The sequence below is a fragment of the Sarcophilus harrisii genome, chromosome 5 (assembly GCF_902635505.1).
Source record: "Sarcophilus harrisii chromosome 5, mSarHar1.11, whole genome shotgun sequence".
NCBI classification, from domain to species: domain Eukaryota; kingdom Metazoa; phylum Chordata; class Mammalia; order Dasyuromorphia; family Dasyuridae; genus Sarcophilus; species Sarcophilus harrisii.
In genome coordinates this window covers 1,204,244-1,220,499 of record NC_045430.1, presented here as the reverse complement: position 1 = coordinate 1,220,499, position 16,256 = coordinate 1,204,244, and the positions used below count along the sequence as shown (strand labels likewise).

Genomic DNA, 16,256 nt, shown 5'->3' with positions numbered 1-16,256 from the left:
GGAACCTCGGGCCCAGGGGAACCTCGGGCCGCGGCGCGGCTGTCCGTGCTCGCCCTGCGCGGCCTCGGGCCTCAGTTTCCTCCTCTGTAAAGCGGGGCCTCCGAGCGCGCTTGCCCGCACGCCCCTGCGGGCCGCTGGGGGAGGAGAGCCCTCGGTAAGCAAAGGCTTTGGGAGCCTGAGCGGTTCTTAAGCCGCATCGCCCAAGCTCAAGGTCACCGGGCTGGCGCTCGGCCGAGAGAGCCTCGGGGCCGGGGCTCCCTCTCCTCGGAGCCTGTTCCCACGCGGGTTCAGGCCTCCTTTCGGAGGGGCAAGTTCAGAGTGGGCTGGGGCCCCGGGGGGGCGGGGACCCCCTCCCCCACCCGACGGTACCACCCGCTGCCCTCCTCCGGGGGTAGTCGGCCTGAGACGATGGGCGGGAGGGGCTCAGCTCAGCTCCCGTGGGGGCAGGGGGAGCAGAGGCTCGAGCCCCCCTCCCAGCCGGCTCCGTCCGTCTCCGGGGGTCGCGCTTGCCAGCTCCGGGCACAAAGCACAAAGGTGGGGCGCAGCGGGCGAGTCAGAGACAGCCAGAAGTTGGGGGGCAGCGCGGAGCCCAAGGGCACCCCCCAGCCTGCTCAGGGCGCCCTCCCCCCGGGCCCGGGTCCGCGTGATCAGCCCTCCGGCGCCCAGGCTCGGCCCCGCCAACTGCCGGCCCCCACACCACAGCCAATCCTAAAACCCGATTCGGGGAGGTGTGTCTCCCCTCCGCCTTCAGCCCCGGGAGGGGGGAAAGGAGGGCGACGGGGAGGGCAAGAATGGGGGTCTGGGAGAGAGGGGACGGAGGGGTGGAGGGGGCGAGGAAAGAGAGGAGAACACGGAGGGGTGGATGGGCAGGAGGGAGGGGAGAGGGCTGGGGCCAGCAGCGGGGGAGGGGCTGGCGGAGGGAAGAACCGGCCGGGGGCGGGGGGCGGGGGGCTGGGCAATAAGTCGGCCGCGTGAGGGTGGGCTCGGGCGGGACGAGCCTGGGCCAGTGGCGAACTTTTTCTCGTGAGCGGACCGAGCTCCCGAGGAGGAAACTGCTTTTCCCCGGGCGGATGAACCCCGGCCGCCCTAGAGCAGCGTCCCACAGCCCCCGGGTCCATGCGGGTGCCCGAGGCAGGCCCAGCGTCTCCTGGCTCCGAAGGGAGCCCTCCCTCCCGGCGCCAGCGGGGGAAGACCGGGATGGACGCCCCCTCCCCCGGGGCCCGCCGTGTCCCTTCTGTAAGCCTCAGTTTCCTGCTCTGTAATTTGAGGGATCGGGCCGGTGCCAGCCGTTAGGGCCCCTTCCTGCCCCGCGCCGGTGACCGCGTGCTCGGACTGCTTCCAAAGTGCTTTCTGCGGCGGGGGTCGTACGGGGGGGACAATCCAGGCTATTCGACAGATGAAGAAACTGAGGCAGAGCAGGGAAATGACTGGCCCGGGTCACCCTGGTAGGACGCCGTAAAGGCGGGACGTGAGGGAGGAGCCCGGCCGGCCGTGCCCCGCGCCCTCCTCCCGGGACCTAGCCGGCTCCGGACCCCCCTCCTCCCCTCCCCGGGCAACAGGTGTCTGCGGGCGGGGCCGGAGGCGGGCGGGGAGGGGGCGGGGCTCCGGGCGCATGCTCCGCTGGGGGGAGAGGCCAGAGGCTGCCAGGCCTCCCCGCGCGCGGCCCCTAGGGCCGGTGCCCCGCTGTCAGCGCGCCCCGCCCCCGGCCCCGCCCCCCGCCCGGGCCGAGCCCGAGCCCGAGCCCGGGCGGCGAGCAGGCGGCGGCGGCGGCGGCACGCGGGGGCACGGGACTCCTGGCGCGGCGGCGGGCACCGATGGGCACCTTCTCCCCCCGGGGCCCGGCTCCGTTCGGAGGCCTCTGCCGGGTAAGGCGCGCGGGGCCAATGTCCGCGGACGGGGGCAGCCCCAAGGCCGCCTCTCTTGTCCCACAGCGGCTGCGGGCGGGGAGGGAGGAGGCACGAGGAGGCCTCTGGGCCCGGGCACGAGACTTGGCCCTGAACGTGGCCCTTTTACCGGGAAGTGTCCGGGCGCCGGGGCGCCGGGGTCCGGCCGCCTCCGCCTGGGCCGGGGGTCCCCGCCCCCTCCGAGCACTCGGGGGGCCGCTGCTGGGACCCAGCGGGCCTGCTCCGGCCTGGCCGCAGTACCCCCGGCCGCCTCCAGGAGGCGGGCTGGACCTGAGGAAACGCCCACCCAGGGCCCCTGGGGCCGGGACTGGAGCGGGCCTACGTTCGCCCGGGCCGGAGCTCGTTGGGAGCGAGCGGACGGGCCCGGCCTGGGAGCCGAGAATGCTCTGGAGAAAGGGGCGCGCCTGGCCCGGGGCCGCCCCCCCGCTCGCTCCGCCGCTGGAGCTGTGGCCGCGGCCGCTCGGAGGCCTGGCGCGCGGCGGAGCTGGCCCGGCCCTGGGCTCTGCCTTCCGAGGGCCGCCGCGGGGCTCCCGGCCGGGCGCCAGCTTCCGGCGGGGGCGGGGGCTTCTCCCACGTCCCCCCGGCGCGCTTGTCCCGGAGGCGCCGCCGCTGCCAAGTGCGCCTCACTCCGCAGGTCCTGGCCGGAGTGTGTCCGAGGCCCCTCCTCCCTGCCTCCGCGCCGAGGGTCCCGGCGCCCCGCGGCTGCCGCCCCGCCCCCGCCTCAGTCTGGGGCTTCCGTTGCCTTTTAACTGCGCTTTCCTCGGCGCGGCGGCCGGAGGGAGGGCGGCCGGAGGGAGGGCGGCGGGCTCCGGGGGCTCCGCACGCTCGGGGTGACCAGCAGAGAGGGCGTTGCGAGCTGAGCCGGACTTTGCGGTCTCGGGGCCGGGGGGGGGGGGGTGGAGGCTGGCCGCCTCCGTGGGGGCCCCGAGCCCGGCCAGGGCCAGGGTGACTTTCCTCGCCCAAGGTGCTGCTGAGTTGGGGGGGTTCCAGAGAACATCCCGTAATCCCTTCCTCCCCCTGCGCTCGCTGCCAACACTCGGGCTAAGAGCTCGGTCTCCCTGCCTCCGAGAGAGCCAGCCCTCAGGGGCAGAAGCAGCCCGGAGCCCGCCGGGGCCCTGCCAGGTAACGAGGGAGGCCCCCAGGCCCAATCTTAGCCGGCTCCGAGGGCCGGGAGACCCCCGGGCCGTGGGGGTGGGGCCGGCTTGGCTTTGGTGGGCCTTCCCGGTGTTTGGCGGGACTGCTGCTGGGGAGGGGGCGGCATCCCGAGACTCTGATGCTTGGAATTGGGGGCTCCTTTTGAAAGGAAGCTCTGGGTTTCCCTGCGGAGACGCGGAGTGCCGTTGGCAGTACCTGGCCTGGCCCCGGAGGAGAGCCGGCCCTCAGAGAAAAAGGCAGCAGGGGCAGCCTGGCTCTCGGCTAAGTGCTGGCCCGACCCCGAAAAGCAGAAGGTCCCTGGGGACCAGTGAGCTGGAGCTATACACAAGACAGCCACCGGGGAAACGGAAGGGCAGCCAGCAGCGAAGGCGGCAGGGGGAGGGAAGGAAATCATTCCAGACTACTTTGGGCTCCAGCAGATTTTCTTCCTGAAGTGAATTGAAGAAAGAAAGGGAAGTTTTCATCCCCTTGGCCCCCACATGTAGAAACACAGTTAAGAAAAGGCTCTCTCTGACTGTGAGAAAGCTTTATGCGCTGAGGTACAAAGGATGGGCTAAAGCCCCAGGAAAAGGATTTAAAAATGGCCCAAGGGGAAATTCTCCACATTTCATGATCCTCCCCCTAAAACAAACCACTGGCTTTCTAGTCCTCGACTTTTTCTTGGACAATAAGGGTACTTGATCAGAGAGGAATGAGCTAGGGATCTTGGACCCTTTGTGGTCCAAGGTATTTAAAAGGGAGAAAGGGTCCCCGCTGGCTGGACTGTTTGGCTCATTGCCCCCAGGGATGCTGGGATCCCCTCCTCCCTGTGTCTTTGCACAATGGTCCTAGTGAAAGAGCACCTTCTCCCTGTCACCCAAAGAGTCTGGGAGAACCAGCCTTGGAAGCCTTCTCTTCCAAGGTCCCCCCTGCAGCTGAGGGAGGGGGACACCAGCAAGAAGGCAGACACCTTCCCCCAGGAGACCTCTGGGCCTGGCTGGGCTGGGCTGAGATTTCTTGGGGTGCCTCCCCTAATGCCCTGTCAGTGATGGGGGAGTGAGTGCAAGTCCCTGCCCTGGGGCTCAGTTAGCTGTGTGATCCTGAGCTGGTCACTTCCCCTCTGGGAAAGGAAGATTGCACTTGCACTCCCCGGGGCCCTCTGGGAAGAAAGCACTTTGGGAATCTTCAAGCTCAATAGAGATGTTGATCCTCTTGGTAAACGTTTCCACCAAAGAATAGTTATCACAGCAGCTGAGATTGTAGGAATGGGGTGCTACTGAGAGGATTGTCTAATGATCTTTATTGTTGGTTGTGCTGGTGTGTGCTTGATTAATTAGTCAGCAAATTGCAATCACTCACCTGTTTGATGCTTTAATTTATAACTCCAAGTTGAGCCGACCTTCCAGGAGGGGGCTGCCTACCCCACCCACTGGGGGGCTACTGAGGTCCTCATCTCCTCTCTTACCTGCAGCCCTTTGCTGTCGAGTTGACACAGTGCCTTCTCTCTGAAGTTTTTAAAAAACTGCTTTCTAGAAAGTAAACGGAATATTCTTTGTTGATTCACCCTTCTGAGGATCAGTAATAAGGGAGCCAGCTCCTTGACCTAAATCCCTTTTTCTGTGTTGATCTCATGAGCTGATTCTGTTTCTTTGAAACACCTCCTTACTTCATAGGGATTAAGGCAGTTTTCTTTTTTGACCTGACTAAATATCATCTGGATCACAAAACAGCCCAGAACTCAGCAAACTGATGAGTGCTGGGCCTGGCATCTGGGCTGAGTATTGTGCTAGGTGTGAGGGGACCAATGACCAGAGTCTGCAAAGGGTGGCGGAAACAGCCCCTCTACCCGAGCTTGTTCCTACCGTTTGCTGCTTGCCCCTTTTCTCTACTCCTAGGGCCAAGTTCATCCCAGGAAGGAGTGTCCTATGAGATAACAGAGAAAGACAGAGATACAGAAACAAAGAGACAGAGAGGGGAGAGGGAAGGCGAGACAAAGAGGGGGGAAAGAGGGGAGGAGAGAGGAGAAAGAAAAAAAGAGACAGACACAGAGGAGAGGGAGGGAGAGAAAGAGGGCAGGAGAGTCAGAGAGGGAAGAAGAGACAGAAGAGAGGGAAGCAGGGAAAGAAGAGGGGAGGAGAGACAGAGAGATTGGGGGGGGGGGTAGAGAGAGACAGAGAGGAGAGAGAGGTACAGAAAGAAGGAAGGAGAGACAGAGGCAGAGAGGCTTGTGCTCATGCTCTTGTGTGCCCAAGACCAATACACCTGGGGCAGGAGTAGCTGAGAAGGATTTCTGCTTCTGGTTTCTTACGGCTTCAGCAGGTGGGGCTGGGCTGAGCCACCAGAGCCATAGATGTTCCATGGTCCTAAATCACACTTCAAACCCAGCTCTGGCACTTCAGTCTTCGCACAGCATGGGCCTCGGTTTCGGAGACCGACCTCTGTGGCTGGACACGGAGTGGTCTCTCCCTGCCCTGTTCACAGTCATGTTGAGGAATCAAGATCCCCACTCCTGAAAGGGGCCACACGGGCTCCTGTAACCGAACACAATGCCTCGATGCTGTTAATGTGCAAAGCTTTCAGAGCTTCCAAACAGAATGTAAATCAGGAGGGTGAAGATCCCTCTTCTGACCTACTTGCCTCCACTTAGAATTTAGAGGTCACGGGTAATCCTTGGGATAAGTATCGCACTCGGTGGCCAGCCTTGGCCAAGCAAACCCCAGCTGACCCCCGTCGGAGACTTACAGGACAAAAGGTCTCTGTGGAAAGGTTGGGAAAATGGAGCAGAACGCCTGTTTGCCTTTGAGTTCTTAATGCTAGGTGAAGGACCAAGTCAATTGCCACAATTTGTAACCGAAGCAGCCTGTAGTTATGAGATAATCACGTTTCAGTGACAAGTTGCCAAGATACAGTAGAAGGGAACCAGTTATTTAAAGAGAGCAGCCTGGGAGTGCGTGCCTTTCCGAAGCATGTGAGCGAGCTGAGCGGGAGTCGCCGGGCTGACCAATGACCAGAGTGCCCAAAGAAGCCTTTCCTAAAGGGGATTGGCTGTGCAGCGGAGGTTCCAGCACCGGTCCCTTTCCTCACTCGCTGCAATAAGGAAATGCTTCTGGTGACATGGGGCCAGAGGGACCTAAAGCCATCATAGTTTTTCCATTGAAACATCTTGTGGGGCAACTTTGTATTAAGTTGCAGAAACATTAACTATTTAAATGTCCAATCACTCGATCTGCGATGATATAGACTGTTGCCCCATGGCTGACTGCCTGGGGGCTGTTGGGTAAATTCTGGGTTCCAGTTTGGCTGCTCTTGCAGCCGGCTCCCTTAGGCTCATGTCAAGGGGTCTCATCTCTTAGTTCTTCCCCCCTGTCTCTCATTTTTCTAATTCTCTGTCCTGATGGAGCTGTATGAGAGGGGGATTATGCATGTTTTTGTCATGGAAAAGGCAGACTTTGAGGTCAGCATAGATTCTGTGAGACTGGAGTTAGCTCTGCTGTGCCTTGCCTTGCGTGATATTAGATAAGGCCAAAGTTTCTCTTGAGGCCTCAGTTTCCCCTTTTGTTTCAGCAAACACCTTCAGACTTTAGAGCTGGGTGCTTTCTCTGGGTCAGGCATTCATGCTGAGGGAGATTCTTGGTTTGCTGGACCTGGTATAGTTTCATGAGTGTTGGGGGCGGGATAGGAAGTCCAGAATTTCGGCTGTGCTACCCCTCCTCCACCAGGGAGCTTGCTTGCTGACTCCCACTGGTCTAGCTCCCAAGTCTAGAGCCCAGGCCCACTCCGAGCTGAGGCAAGAGGTCCCTTTATCTCAGGTTTAGCCCATTCCCATGATCCTCCAGGGTACCCTCCTGCTGTGATGTCTCAGGGCCAACCACAGTCTGGAATATTGTGTTGCAAAGGAAAAAGCCTTGGGAAGTTTGGTTTTAAGGCTCTTTTCTTCCAATTCTTCTTTGTTAAGCCTCAGCTCGAGCTCCTTGCTAGTATATAGGGCAACGGAGAAGGTGCTGGCCACAGCCTTGGACGCAGCATTTGTATGATAGGATTTGAACTAGAATGGTTCGATTGTCTTCAACCAGAGAGGAAAGCAGCCAGGGAACTTTGGCTTAATGTCTCCCAGGGGCAGAAAACTGTACTCCTCTTGTGCTGACCCGACAGTAAGAAACCCAAAGTGTGAAAAATGAAAAAAAAAAAAAAAAAAAGATTGTATTTCCAGGGGACTTGTTTCTCAGGCTAATCTTAGTGCAGTCTCCTGAAAGAGAAATGAAGATGCTTGTTTCTGGGGTTGAAAAGAGAGACCAAGGGTTCTAGTGTTCACAGCACTGGACTTGGAGTCAGGAAGCCCTGGGTTCAGAACTGTATGATCCTGAACAAATTCCTTTACTTCTCTGGCTCTCAGTTTTCTCATTTGTAAAATGGACTCGATGAGTCCCAAAATCCCTCTATTTCTGGGTCTGTGAACCTGGCTCTGTTCTGTAGCTCCTGTTTCTAAAGGATTAAAAAGTTCTACCTCCACCTCTTCAGAAAACAGGGTAGATGAGGAGTGAGAACATTTCTACAACTGATTGAGGAGCAGAGCAGCTGCAACAGTGGCAGAAAAAAAAAAAAACCAGATGAAGTGAGAACACGTAACCTGCAGAATTTAAGATCCTCATATGTCCATGTGCAGCATAATAATCTGGGGAACTGAGGGAAGAGAGTGAAAGCTTCCCCACTTAGAGGTCATCTTACTCTTTACCTTCTAATCTATCCACAAGTATGTTTGTCATTCAATCAGTCACCAAGCATTGATTCAGTACCTACTATGTGCCACTTAGTGCTACTACTGTTACACTGCTGCTGCTGCTACCTAGTGCTACTACTACTACTTCTGCTGCTACTTAGTGCTGACACTATTACTACTGTTGCTGCTGCTGTTACTTAATGGACTACTCCTCCCATTACTACTGCAGTAAGTAGCAGCAGCAACAGCACTGAGTAGCAGTAGTAAATAGTAGTAATAAGTAGTAGCAACAGCACCACTAAGTAGTAGTAGTAAATAGTAGCAGAGTACCACTAAGTAGTAGTAGTAAGTAGTAGCAGCAACAGCACTGAGTAGTAGTAGTGAGTAGTACTAAGAAGCAGCAGCAATAGTACTAGTAGTAGTAGCATTAAGTAGCAGCAGTAGTAGTGGTAATAGTACTGAGCAATAATAGAGCTAAGCCAAGGAGGGAAAGGGATTCCAGCTTTTCTAAGGAAAGGAAGGGAGTTATGGGGGTGAGAAAAATCCTAGGCTAGGGAGAGATAGCATTGCAGAGGGTCGGATCAAGAGATGAAGGGAGAGAGACAATGCTACACTGAATGAGGCTGGAAGCAACGCCTGGGCTTTTTGGTGAGGGCTTGAGCAAGTCAGGGAATTGAACTAAAAGAAGATTCCTGTTTGTGCTTAGGGCTTTCAAAAGTACCAGAGAGGGGGCCATAAATCAAGAGCTGGAAGGAGCTTCAGAAGTCATATAGTCTAATTCCCTTGTTAGAAGGAGAAAGAAACTGAGGTTCACAACAGGGAGGGGCTTGCCCACCAAGACATGGCTGGTTTTAAGTGCCAGAGTTGGGATACCAACCAATATCTTCTGCCTCCAAATCCAATGGGGTCTCCAAAGTACCATACCACTTCATTCCCTCATTGGGAGCTTCTACATTGTTTAACTTCAGGGGTTCAGGACATAGAGCTGGAAGGAACCTCTGAGATTATCTAGATTATCCCCCAAATTTTACAGATAAAAAAACTTAGGTCCAAAACAACAAAGCCTCTTGCTCATAGTAGAAAAATGGGATAAGGAAGAAGAGACAAGTCTTTGTGATCTGTGTCTTTCTCTACTTCTCAGTCAAAGACACTATATATTTAGCAAGGTAGTTTACGGGAGATAAGACTTTGCCTTCCTCGGCCAGGTTGGGTATTTATTTTTGATGGCAAATACAAAAGCAGAGAATTTTCTTTAGTCTCTTTGTTCAGACTACTCTTGCAAAGTTGGATTTTTTTCTCTTGGTCACAAGTCTAAACAAAGAGTGAATATTTAACCACTTTCAAGGACAGCCAATGATCTTTGACCACTAATGGAGCATGAAATTAGGACACAAGCAAGAATTCAAAATCAAAATTTTCATGTAATGAGTGTGGCAATAGTGAGTCTCAGGTCTCAAGCTTTATCGCGTGGATTTGGATTCTTAAGAAAACAAAAGGTGGAGTTCCAACTTAAGACAGGGTTCATCATTTGAACTAATATATTTAAATGTGGGGCAAGGCAGGGAGTTCTGGCCTAGTTCTTGTTCTTGACTCAAGCTTACTACGTGATCTTGAGCTATTCCCTTCCCATTTCTGAATCTCAGTCTCCTTATTTGTAAAATGAGGGGTTTAGGACCTTTCCTGGAGTAGTTTCTTGGGGGGATGGAGAGAATGTGGAAAATAGGGACACTTATGTATGGCTGGTAGAGTTGTGAACTGATCCAACCATTCTGGAGCGCAATTTGAAACGATGCTCAAAGTGCTATAAAACTGCATATCTTTTGATCCAACAATACCACTATTATAGATCTGTCTCAGAAAGAGATTTTTTTTAAAGGCAAAGAAACTCTGTGTAGAAGAATATTTAGAGTAGTCATTTTGTGATAATAAAAAATTGGAAATTGAGGGGATCCTCATTCACTGGGAAATGGATAAATAAGCTGTGGTACATGATTCGAGTGGACTACTATTGTGCTGTGAGAAATAATGAGCAAGATGATTTCCAAAAAACTTGGAAAAACTTGCACGAAACTGATGCAAAGTGAAATAGAAGAATCAGGAGATCATGGTACACAGTAACATGGTGCAATCATCAACTATAAATGACTTAGTCGATCTAATCCATATCATGATCCTGGACAATTCCAAAATACCCGAAGAAAATGCTCTCCACCTCCTGAAAGAGAACTGATAGGTTCTGAGTGCAGGTGAAGGTCTCTTGCTTCTTTTCCTTTTCTTTTTTTTGCTTTTTTTTTTTTTTGCAATGTGACTAATATAGAAATATATTTTGTATGATTTCACATGTATAATGGGTATCATATTGCCCATCTTCTCAATGGGTGAGGGAGAGGGTGACCGAGGGGGACAATTTGGAACTCAAAAATTTTTAAATGGCATGTTAATTAACAGGAGCCCCAGTTTTTTCATTGATACTGTTTCATAATAATTAAGGCAGAAAAATCTACTTTGAAAAAAACCTTGATTTAGAGTGGTACTACCTTGCAAAACTTCCGCTTTCTCCTTCAAGGGGAAAGGGATGGAGGTTTCCTAACATTTTTCCTTCAAAAGCGTGAGATGAGGTCATATGTGTAAAGTTCTTAGCCACTGAGCCTGACGTGGAGTGGGCACCGTATAAATAAATACTTCCTCCTTCTTTCCCCATCCCTGACACTTTCAACAAAAGTTGCCTTACTACTTCTCTCCCCCTCCCCCATCCACACTCCAGCCCATTTGAGCTGAAAGGAAATCTCTTCTGGAGCTGATGATGTACATGCACAGGAGCAAACCCAGGCAATAGGAGAATAGTAAACTTAACTTGTTAAACAGTTCCACACAGGTGGTAACTGTCCTTTGAGCTTCACAACAACCCTAAAAGTATGTCCTGTACTTGTTATTATTCCCACTTGACGAGAAGGAAACTGAAAAAACTGGATGACTTACCCAAAGTCAGATGGCAATTAAAAAAAAATTTTGCTGAGGTAATTGGTGTTAAGTGACTTGCCCAGGGTCACACAGCTAGGAAGTCTAAGACCATATTTGAACTCGGGTCCTCCTGACTTCAAGGCAAAATTTGAAGCCTTGTGTTGCCAACAAGTTTGCCATCACTTGATGGCTCTCATAAGCACTTGACTAAGTCTGAATCCTCTGCTTGAGTCCCATGGCTGAAGACAGTTTCATCTGGTCAGCATGGTCCCTGCCTCCATCCAAGCACTCACATACATAGTCTTTCTGATCATTCAGAGCCTAGCAGCTATCCACTCTCCTGGGCCCAGCCTGGAGGCCGTGCTGCCCCCTCTCATCCTCTCACACTGAGTTCATGGTCTCCTTGAGTCCCTGGTGTCTCCTCACTCACTTCTCAGACAACTGAATTCAACTGAGCCACATCTAAGACTGCACACTGGATCTTCTTCAATTTGACTCTTCTTTCTGACCTGGCAACTTCCCCCCCTCTTGACTCTGTGGCCCCACATACGGCCCTTCCTCAGAGCCTTGGGTCTGCTAGTCCAATCTACATATGATACTGAGCATCCTTCAGAACTGCAAGGAACTGAAGAAGCCAGCTTCTTCAGTCTTCCCATTTCACAGAGGAGGAAACTGAGGCACAGAAAGGGTGAGGGTTGCTGAATACCACACAGAAGCAGTTAAATGGGAGAATTAGCAAATGGAAGCATTCTTCCCAACTGATGATCATATTGAATATAGGGAGACAAGGCCAGGTCCTTGGCATCCATTGGAGATCTTCCAGGTTGGTCTTAATACATCAGTGGGCATTCTGAGTAGACTTGCTTTTGTTCAGCCCACATTTTCCCACCTTGTTCGCAATGATATGATGGTAGAGTTGCTCACGGTGCCCTGGGAAGTGCTAGTATGCTGGGAGGTTTCCCTAGCAGGCAGTGTCATGTCCAGACATCAAAATATAGACTGAGGTTAGGCTGATTTGCATGGCTCAGCCATAAATTATGTTCCAAAGACCCATGGAGGGGAGAGGTGCCAATGGCTATAACTTGCTTTGAAGAAGCAATTGCTATTGAAATCCTTGAAGGTCTCTTCTTCTCCCTTTCCTGCTCTTTCTCTCTCTTCTCTCTTTTTTCTACCTTCTTTCTCTTCTTTGTCTCTGTCTCTCTATCTCTTCCTTTCTCCCTTTCCCTCACTTCCTTCTTGTTCTGTCTCTTTCTCTAGTCTGTTCAAGTAGTGCCTATCTAGTGTCTGCAGAACTCCCTGGCCAGAGCTGGCAGAGCCTGCCCGCTTGGACCCCATTTGTCCACACCAGCTTTTGATGGCTCTCCAAAGTACTAGAGCAAGCCCTGGCAATGTTCTTCCAACATTCTGGGAGCACTTGGCCATGGTTCTGAGTAATGCAAAGGTCCAAAGGAAAAAACCCCCAAAGAGCCACTTCATTCAAACCATGGACCAAACAAGATAGTTTGAACACATTTAATATTGTCGGGTAGTGTTTGCTCATCCTTCTCTACTTCTATATATTGAGGAATAGAGATGACAGGGCACTGAATGACTTCTGGCCCTTTTTCTTGCTCCTTGAGCCCTGACAAGGGCATCCAGGGATGAGCCATCATTGCCCTGTATTGTATACTCAAACCTTGAAAGCCCTTAGTGTCCTGCTAAGCTGAGCTTCCTGGCTAGCTGCTCTGAGGGGGCAAAGACTGGATCGGTGGAGGGCTTTTTTAGGATGTGGAGCTTCGGTCAATGTATCTGGCCTGGCAGCCAGGGCTTCAAACCTCTGAGCCAACTGGTCCAGACTCTGCAGCCCCAGAAAGAGCCCCCTCCTTCCCCAAAGTACCTGTGGCTGCAGACTGAGCTATTTTAAAAATACTCATTTCAGTAGATTTCGCATGAATACGTTTTACAATTAACTTCCCTACAGCTGTTCGAGTTGACTGCCTAGAGAAGGGCAAAAGGGGAACACAGCAGGAACTGAGTTAGCCACCCTCTGACTAATGAGTAGCTCCTCATATTAGCAATTGATTTCTGGGTGCGTTTCCATCAAATGCAAGGACTCTGTTGAGGGACATAAGGAATGCTTACCTTCCACAGTTGGTTATCAGGAAGGTAGCCCTCATCTTCCCCTAGAAACCACATGATAAATGGTGCTTCCTTGTCAACACTTTGAAGGGTTTTAGACAGAGGTTGATAACGTTGGTTTCTCCTGATAATCAGGATTAGGGATTTTTGTTCTTTGTCTTCCAGACAACATAAAAACAAGCTTTTCTGAATTAGCTGGGCAAGTCAGAAAGGAAAGTTTGGGAGAGAGTGACAAGAATTCTAATTAGTTCAGTTAAAAGTATAGGAAAAGACGCAATTGGGCTTTTATAAGAATCTCACTGGGGAAAAGGAAGGAGATGATGGGGAAAAGACATATGTAACTTTACTAGGCACAGGACATGCACATTGGGGATGGGCAACTGATGTCAATTGAACTTGGGTATAACAGATTTTACCCATAAGAATCTCTTGCCCAAAATTACTCGAAATCCTTTGATTCTGGAGAAATGTACATCTAAGGCTAGAACTCTTCAGGGAGTGCTCTAGTCTGGTAGTTTGACCCCTTTCCTGTTGTCTCTAGAGTCCTGATGCACTGTGGTCCATCCTTAAAGATTTTGCCTAGTCCTCACTTTTTTATTTATTATTCCGTCTAATGTTGGCCTTTCACTGGTCAGCAGACAGACTAAAATGGAATCAATCAGTTCTTCCCACTGCCCAACAAGTGGTTTCTTTGGCCAAGGTCTGGTCGGTTCTTGGGAAGAAGGAGGAAAAGAAGGGAGGGCCTGGGAAATAGGTGAAGAAGGGCAAAAAACAGTTTGCAACTGTTCAAATGTTCCGTTAAAAGATTTGAAAGCTCTGAGTTGGGGATTCATAATTCAGCAACTACTCAAAGTGTATGTTCCTTTGGTGTCGTTAAATCTTGACTGAAATCGCCGTCACACTGTTGTTCTTTCATAGGACTATGGAATCTGGCAGAGCTCTAGATTGTTTTATAGATGAACAAAGTCTGTTATTAAAGTCATTGAGTTGAGAGTTGCCAAAGGCAGAAGAGGAAGTTGTAGAAGCCATCTAAAAAGAAATGTCAAATCAGCTGAACTGTCCGTTCACTGCCTTTCGCAGCACTGAGCTGGGCAGGAGTGTTTCTAGTGCTTTGAGGGATTCAGGTTTCCACCTTTAAAGAGGATTGGCAGCGAGCCTTCCTAATCACTTAGCTTGACGTTGTGTGGACGCTGCCTCTCATTGGACAACTCCAAGGATTTTGTTACCAGTCTATTGTTTTTCTCCTTTATTTCTTGCTATCTCACTGACGGTGTACTTGAAGAGAAAGAAGACATTTCCATTTTCTGCCACTGCTAAAGAAATCTTTTGATTTCTTTCCATTCTAAAAAACAGGAATTATCTACCATTTACTATGAGTTGGTGAGATTGGACCGGGCCTGTGGGCCCCCTGAGCCTCACTTGCATGCAAATAGTTATTATTGAGGAATTATTTTCAAATATGTATAAACCCTTAGTATATTCTCCTTTAAATTCCAACATTTAGTGCAGGGTCTGGCCCATAGCTGCTCAATAAATGTACAACCCTGCCCCTCCTGAGCTTCACTTCCTTGGGTTTAGTATCACCAGATCCTATCATGAATGGGTCATCTATATGGCCTGGACTTAAGACTTTGTGCCATCACATCTCTTTAACCTCTGTTAACCACTGTTTTTAACTGGTGTGAGATACTTAACTAAGCTGTGTGACCCCAGGCAACTTACTGAATTTCTCCCTGCCTTAATTCGCTAGAAAAGGAAATGTGGAAATGTGGCGGCAAGAAAATCCCACGGACCTTAGCAATTAAAGAACAACCACAATACTTTAAATACTAAAAAATGGTAGCGTAAGAGAACTGATTCAAAATCTCTTGGATCCTGGCAGTCATCCATTGTGTTAGCTTTCCTTGCCATCTTTCATCTGTAAATTTGATGCACATTTATCGAAATCATTGATAAAGCTGTCCCCTGATCCCTGGGGCCATTACACTGAGCCTCCCACCATGTTGACATTGGCCATAGAGGCCAAATAGCCCGATCCTCTAATTTTATAGATGAGAAAACTTAAGTTGTCAAAAAGAAAAATGGCGTGCTCAGGAAAAGCCAGAGAGCTGGTGGCCAAACTGGGACATGGCCAGAGGTCCTCTGTTCCCAGCTCCAGCACCTCCCTGTTGTGCCATACTTGTGAAGCCCTTGGCACCAATGAAGCAGCATGACTTGAAATCGCTTCCCTTGCCAAGGGCTCATAAACCATCTTGTAAGCAAACTAACCTAAAACTTGTCCGTCGGTGCTTGCCCTTCTTCCTTCAGAGCAGGAAAAAGAGTAGGAATCCTACCTCTCCCTTTCTCCTTGACATCTGCAGGCCCAGACTAAGGAAATCCTTTTTGCCTGCTGGCTTACAGCCAGTCTTGGGGAAGACTACTGTGGCTCTGGATCTGAGTCCAAAAGAGCTTGAGAATCATTCAGGAGCAGTCCTCATTTGTCCAGTTGGCAAAGATCGATATTGAATGTCATTTTCTACTTGGGAAATATTTACTAGGTGCAGGCAAAGGCAAAGTATTGAGTTGGGTGCTGAGCCAAGGAAAACAAAAAGGCCATGGTCCCTGTGCCCTCGAGGGGTTTCCATTTTCCTGGGGTAGGTGGGGCTGCAACCTAAGACCAGCCATTTGAGGAGGAGGTGAAGGGAGGAGATGCCCCCTACCACCCTGAGCTTTGAGCTGCCTTCATTCAGTGAGATCATGTATGCAGCTGCAGCATTGGGATTTGGAAATTAATTGTCTCTATCCCCTCGCACCAGATCATTTTGATATGAATCATAGCAGGCACGAGGCTAAGAGTTGTGCTGCCAAAGAGGAGCCAGAAAGGCAAAGACTTTAGAACCTGTTTCTTTCTGAGTAGTCACAAAATGCTCACAATTTCAATCAAAGAGGTTATTTTCTAGAGTTTGCCGACATTTAGCCTAACGAGGGGATGCAGGCATAGGCTTTCTGACAACACGGGATTATAGAATCTTAGTTCAGAGGAGCCTTGGATGGCTAAGTCATTGTTGATTTTCCTCATGTTACAAATAAGGAAAGTGAAGTCCAGGGTAATTTGCCCTGGTCACAGCGTCCTAAGTCGGAATTCAAATCTAGGTGTCTTCCTTGGAGGGCCAGGGCTCTCTATATCACATCATCCTGCCTCTCATCTAGTCCAGTACAAAGCTGTTGTCTGACACTGAGGAAACTAAGATCCGGCCGTTTCCCAGGACCCCAGATTAGAAGGGACTTGAGGCCCTCAAGGGCAATCCCCCTATGTTGCACATCTCTCTGCCTTAGCTTGAATCATTCCGGCCATGGGCATAGCAGAACAGCCCACAAATTTCCTATCGATGATGGACTGCACAAATGCTTAATAATTAAGCTTTGGACCAAGTTTCTTTTGT

The 16,256-nt window shown here is 51.4% G+C and overlaps 2 protein-coding genes across 2 annotated transcripts in view; both read left to right on the top strand.

Moving 5' to 3' along the window:
• Positions 1-1,612: 1,612 nt before the first annotated feature.
• On the top strand, positions 1,613-2,653 carry LOC116419315 (collagen alpha-1(III) chain-like). Its single transcript, XM_031938551.1, has one exon. It carries the CDS (start codon positions 1,613-1,615, stop codon positions 2,651-2,653), a length of 1,041 nt encoding a protein of 346 aa, XP_031794411.1.
• The window catches only part of PPARA (peroxisome proliferator activated receptor alpha), a 51,773-nt gene continuing 37,268 nt past the window's right edge, over positions 1,752-16,256 (top strand). The window contains exon 1 of the mRNA XM_031939127.1: positions 1,752-1,865. The gene's annotated coding sequence lies outside the window, so the exon portion shown is untranslated. The remainder of the gene's footprint in view (positions 1,866-16,256) is intronic.

Bases quoted from the DNA above. Each gene is read 5' to 3' on its own strand.
- LOC116419315 (XM_031938551.1), top strand. From the start codon at position 1,613: ATGCTCCGCTGGGGGGAGAGGCCAGAGGCTGCCAGGCCTCCCCGCGCG.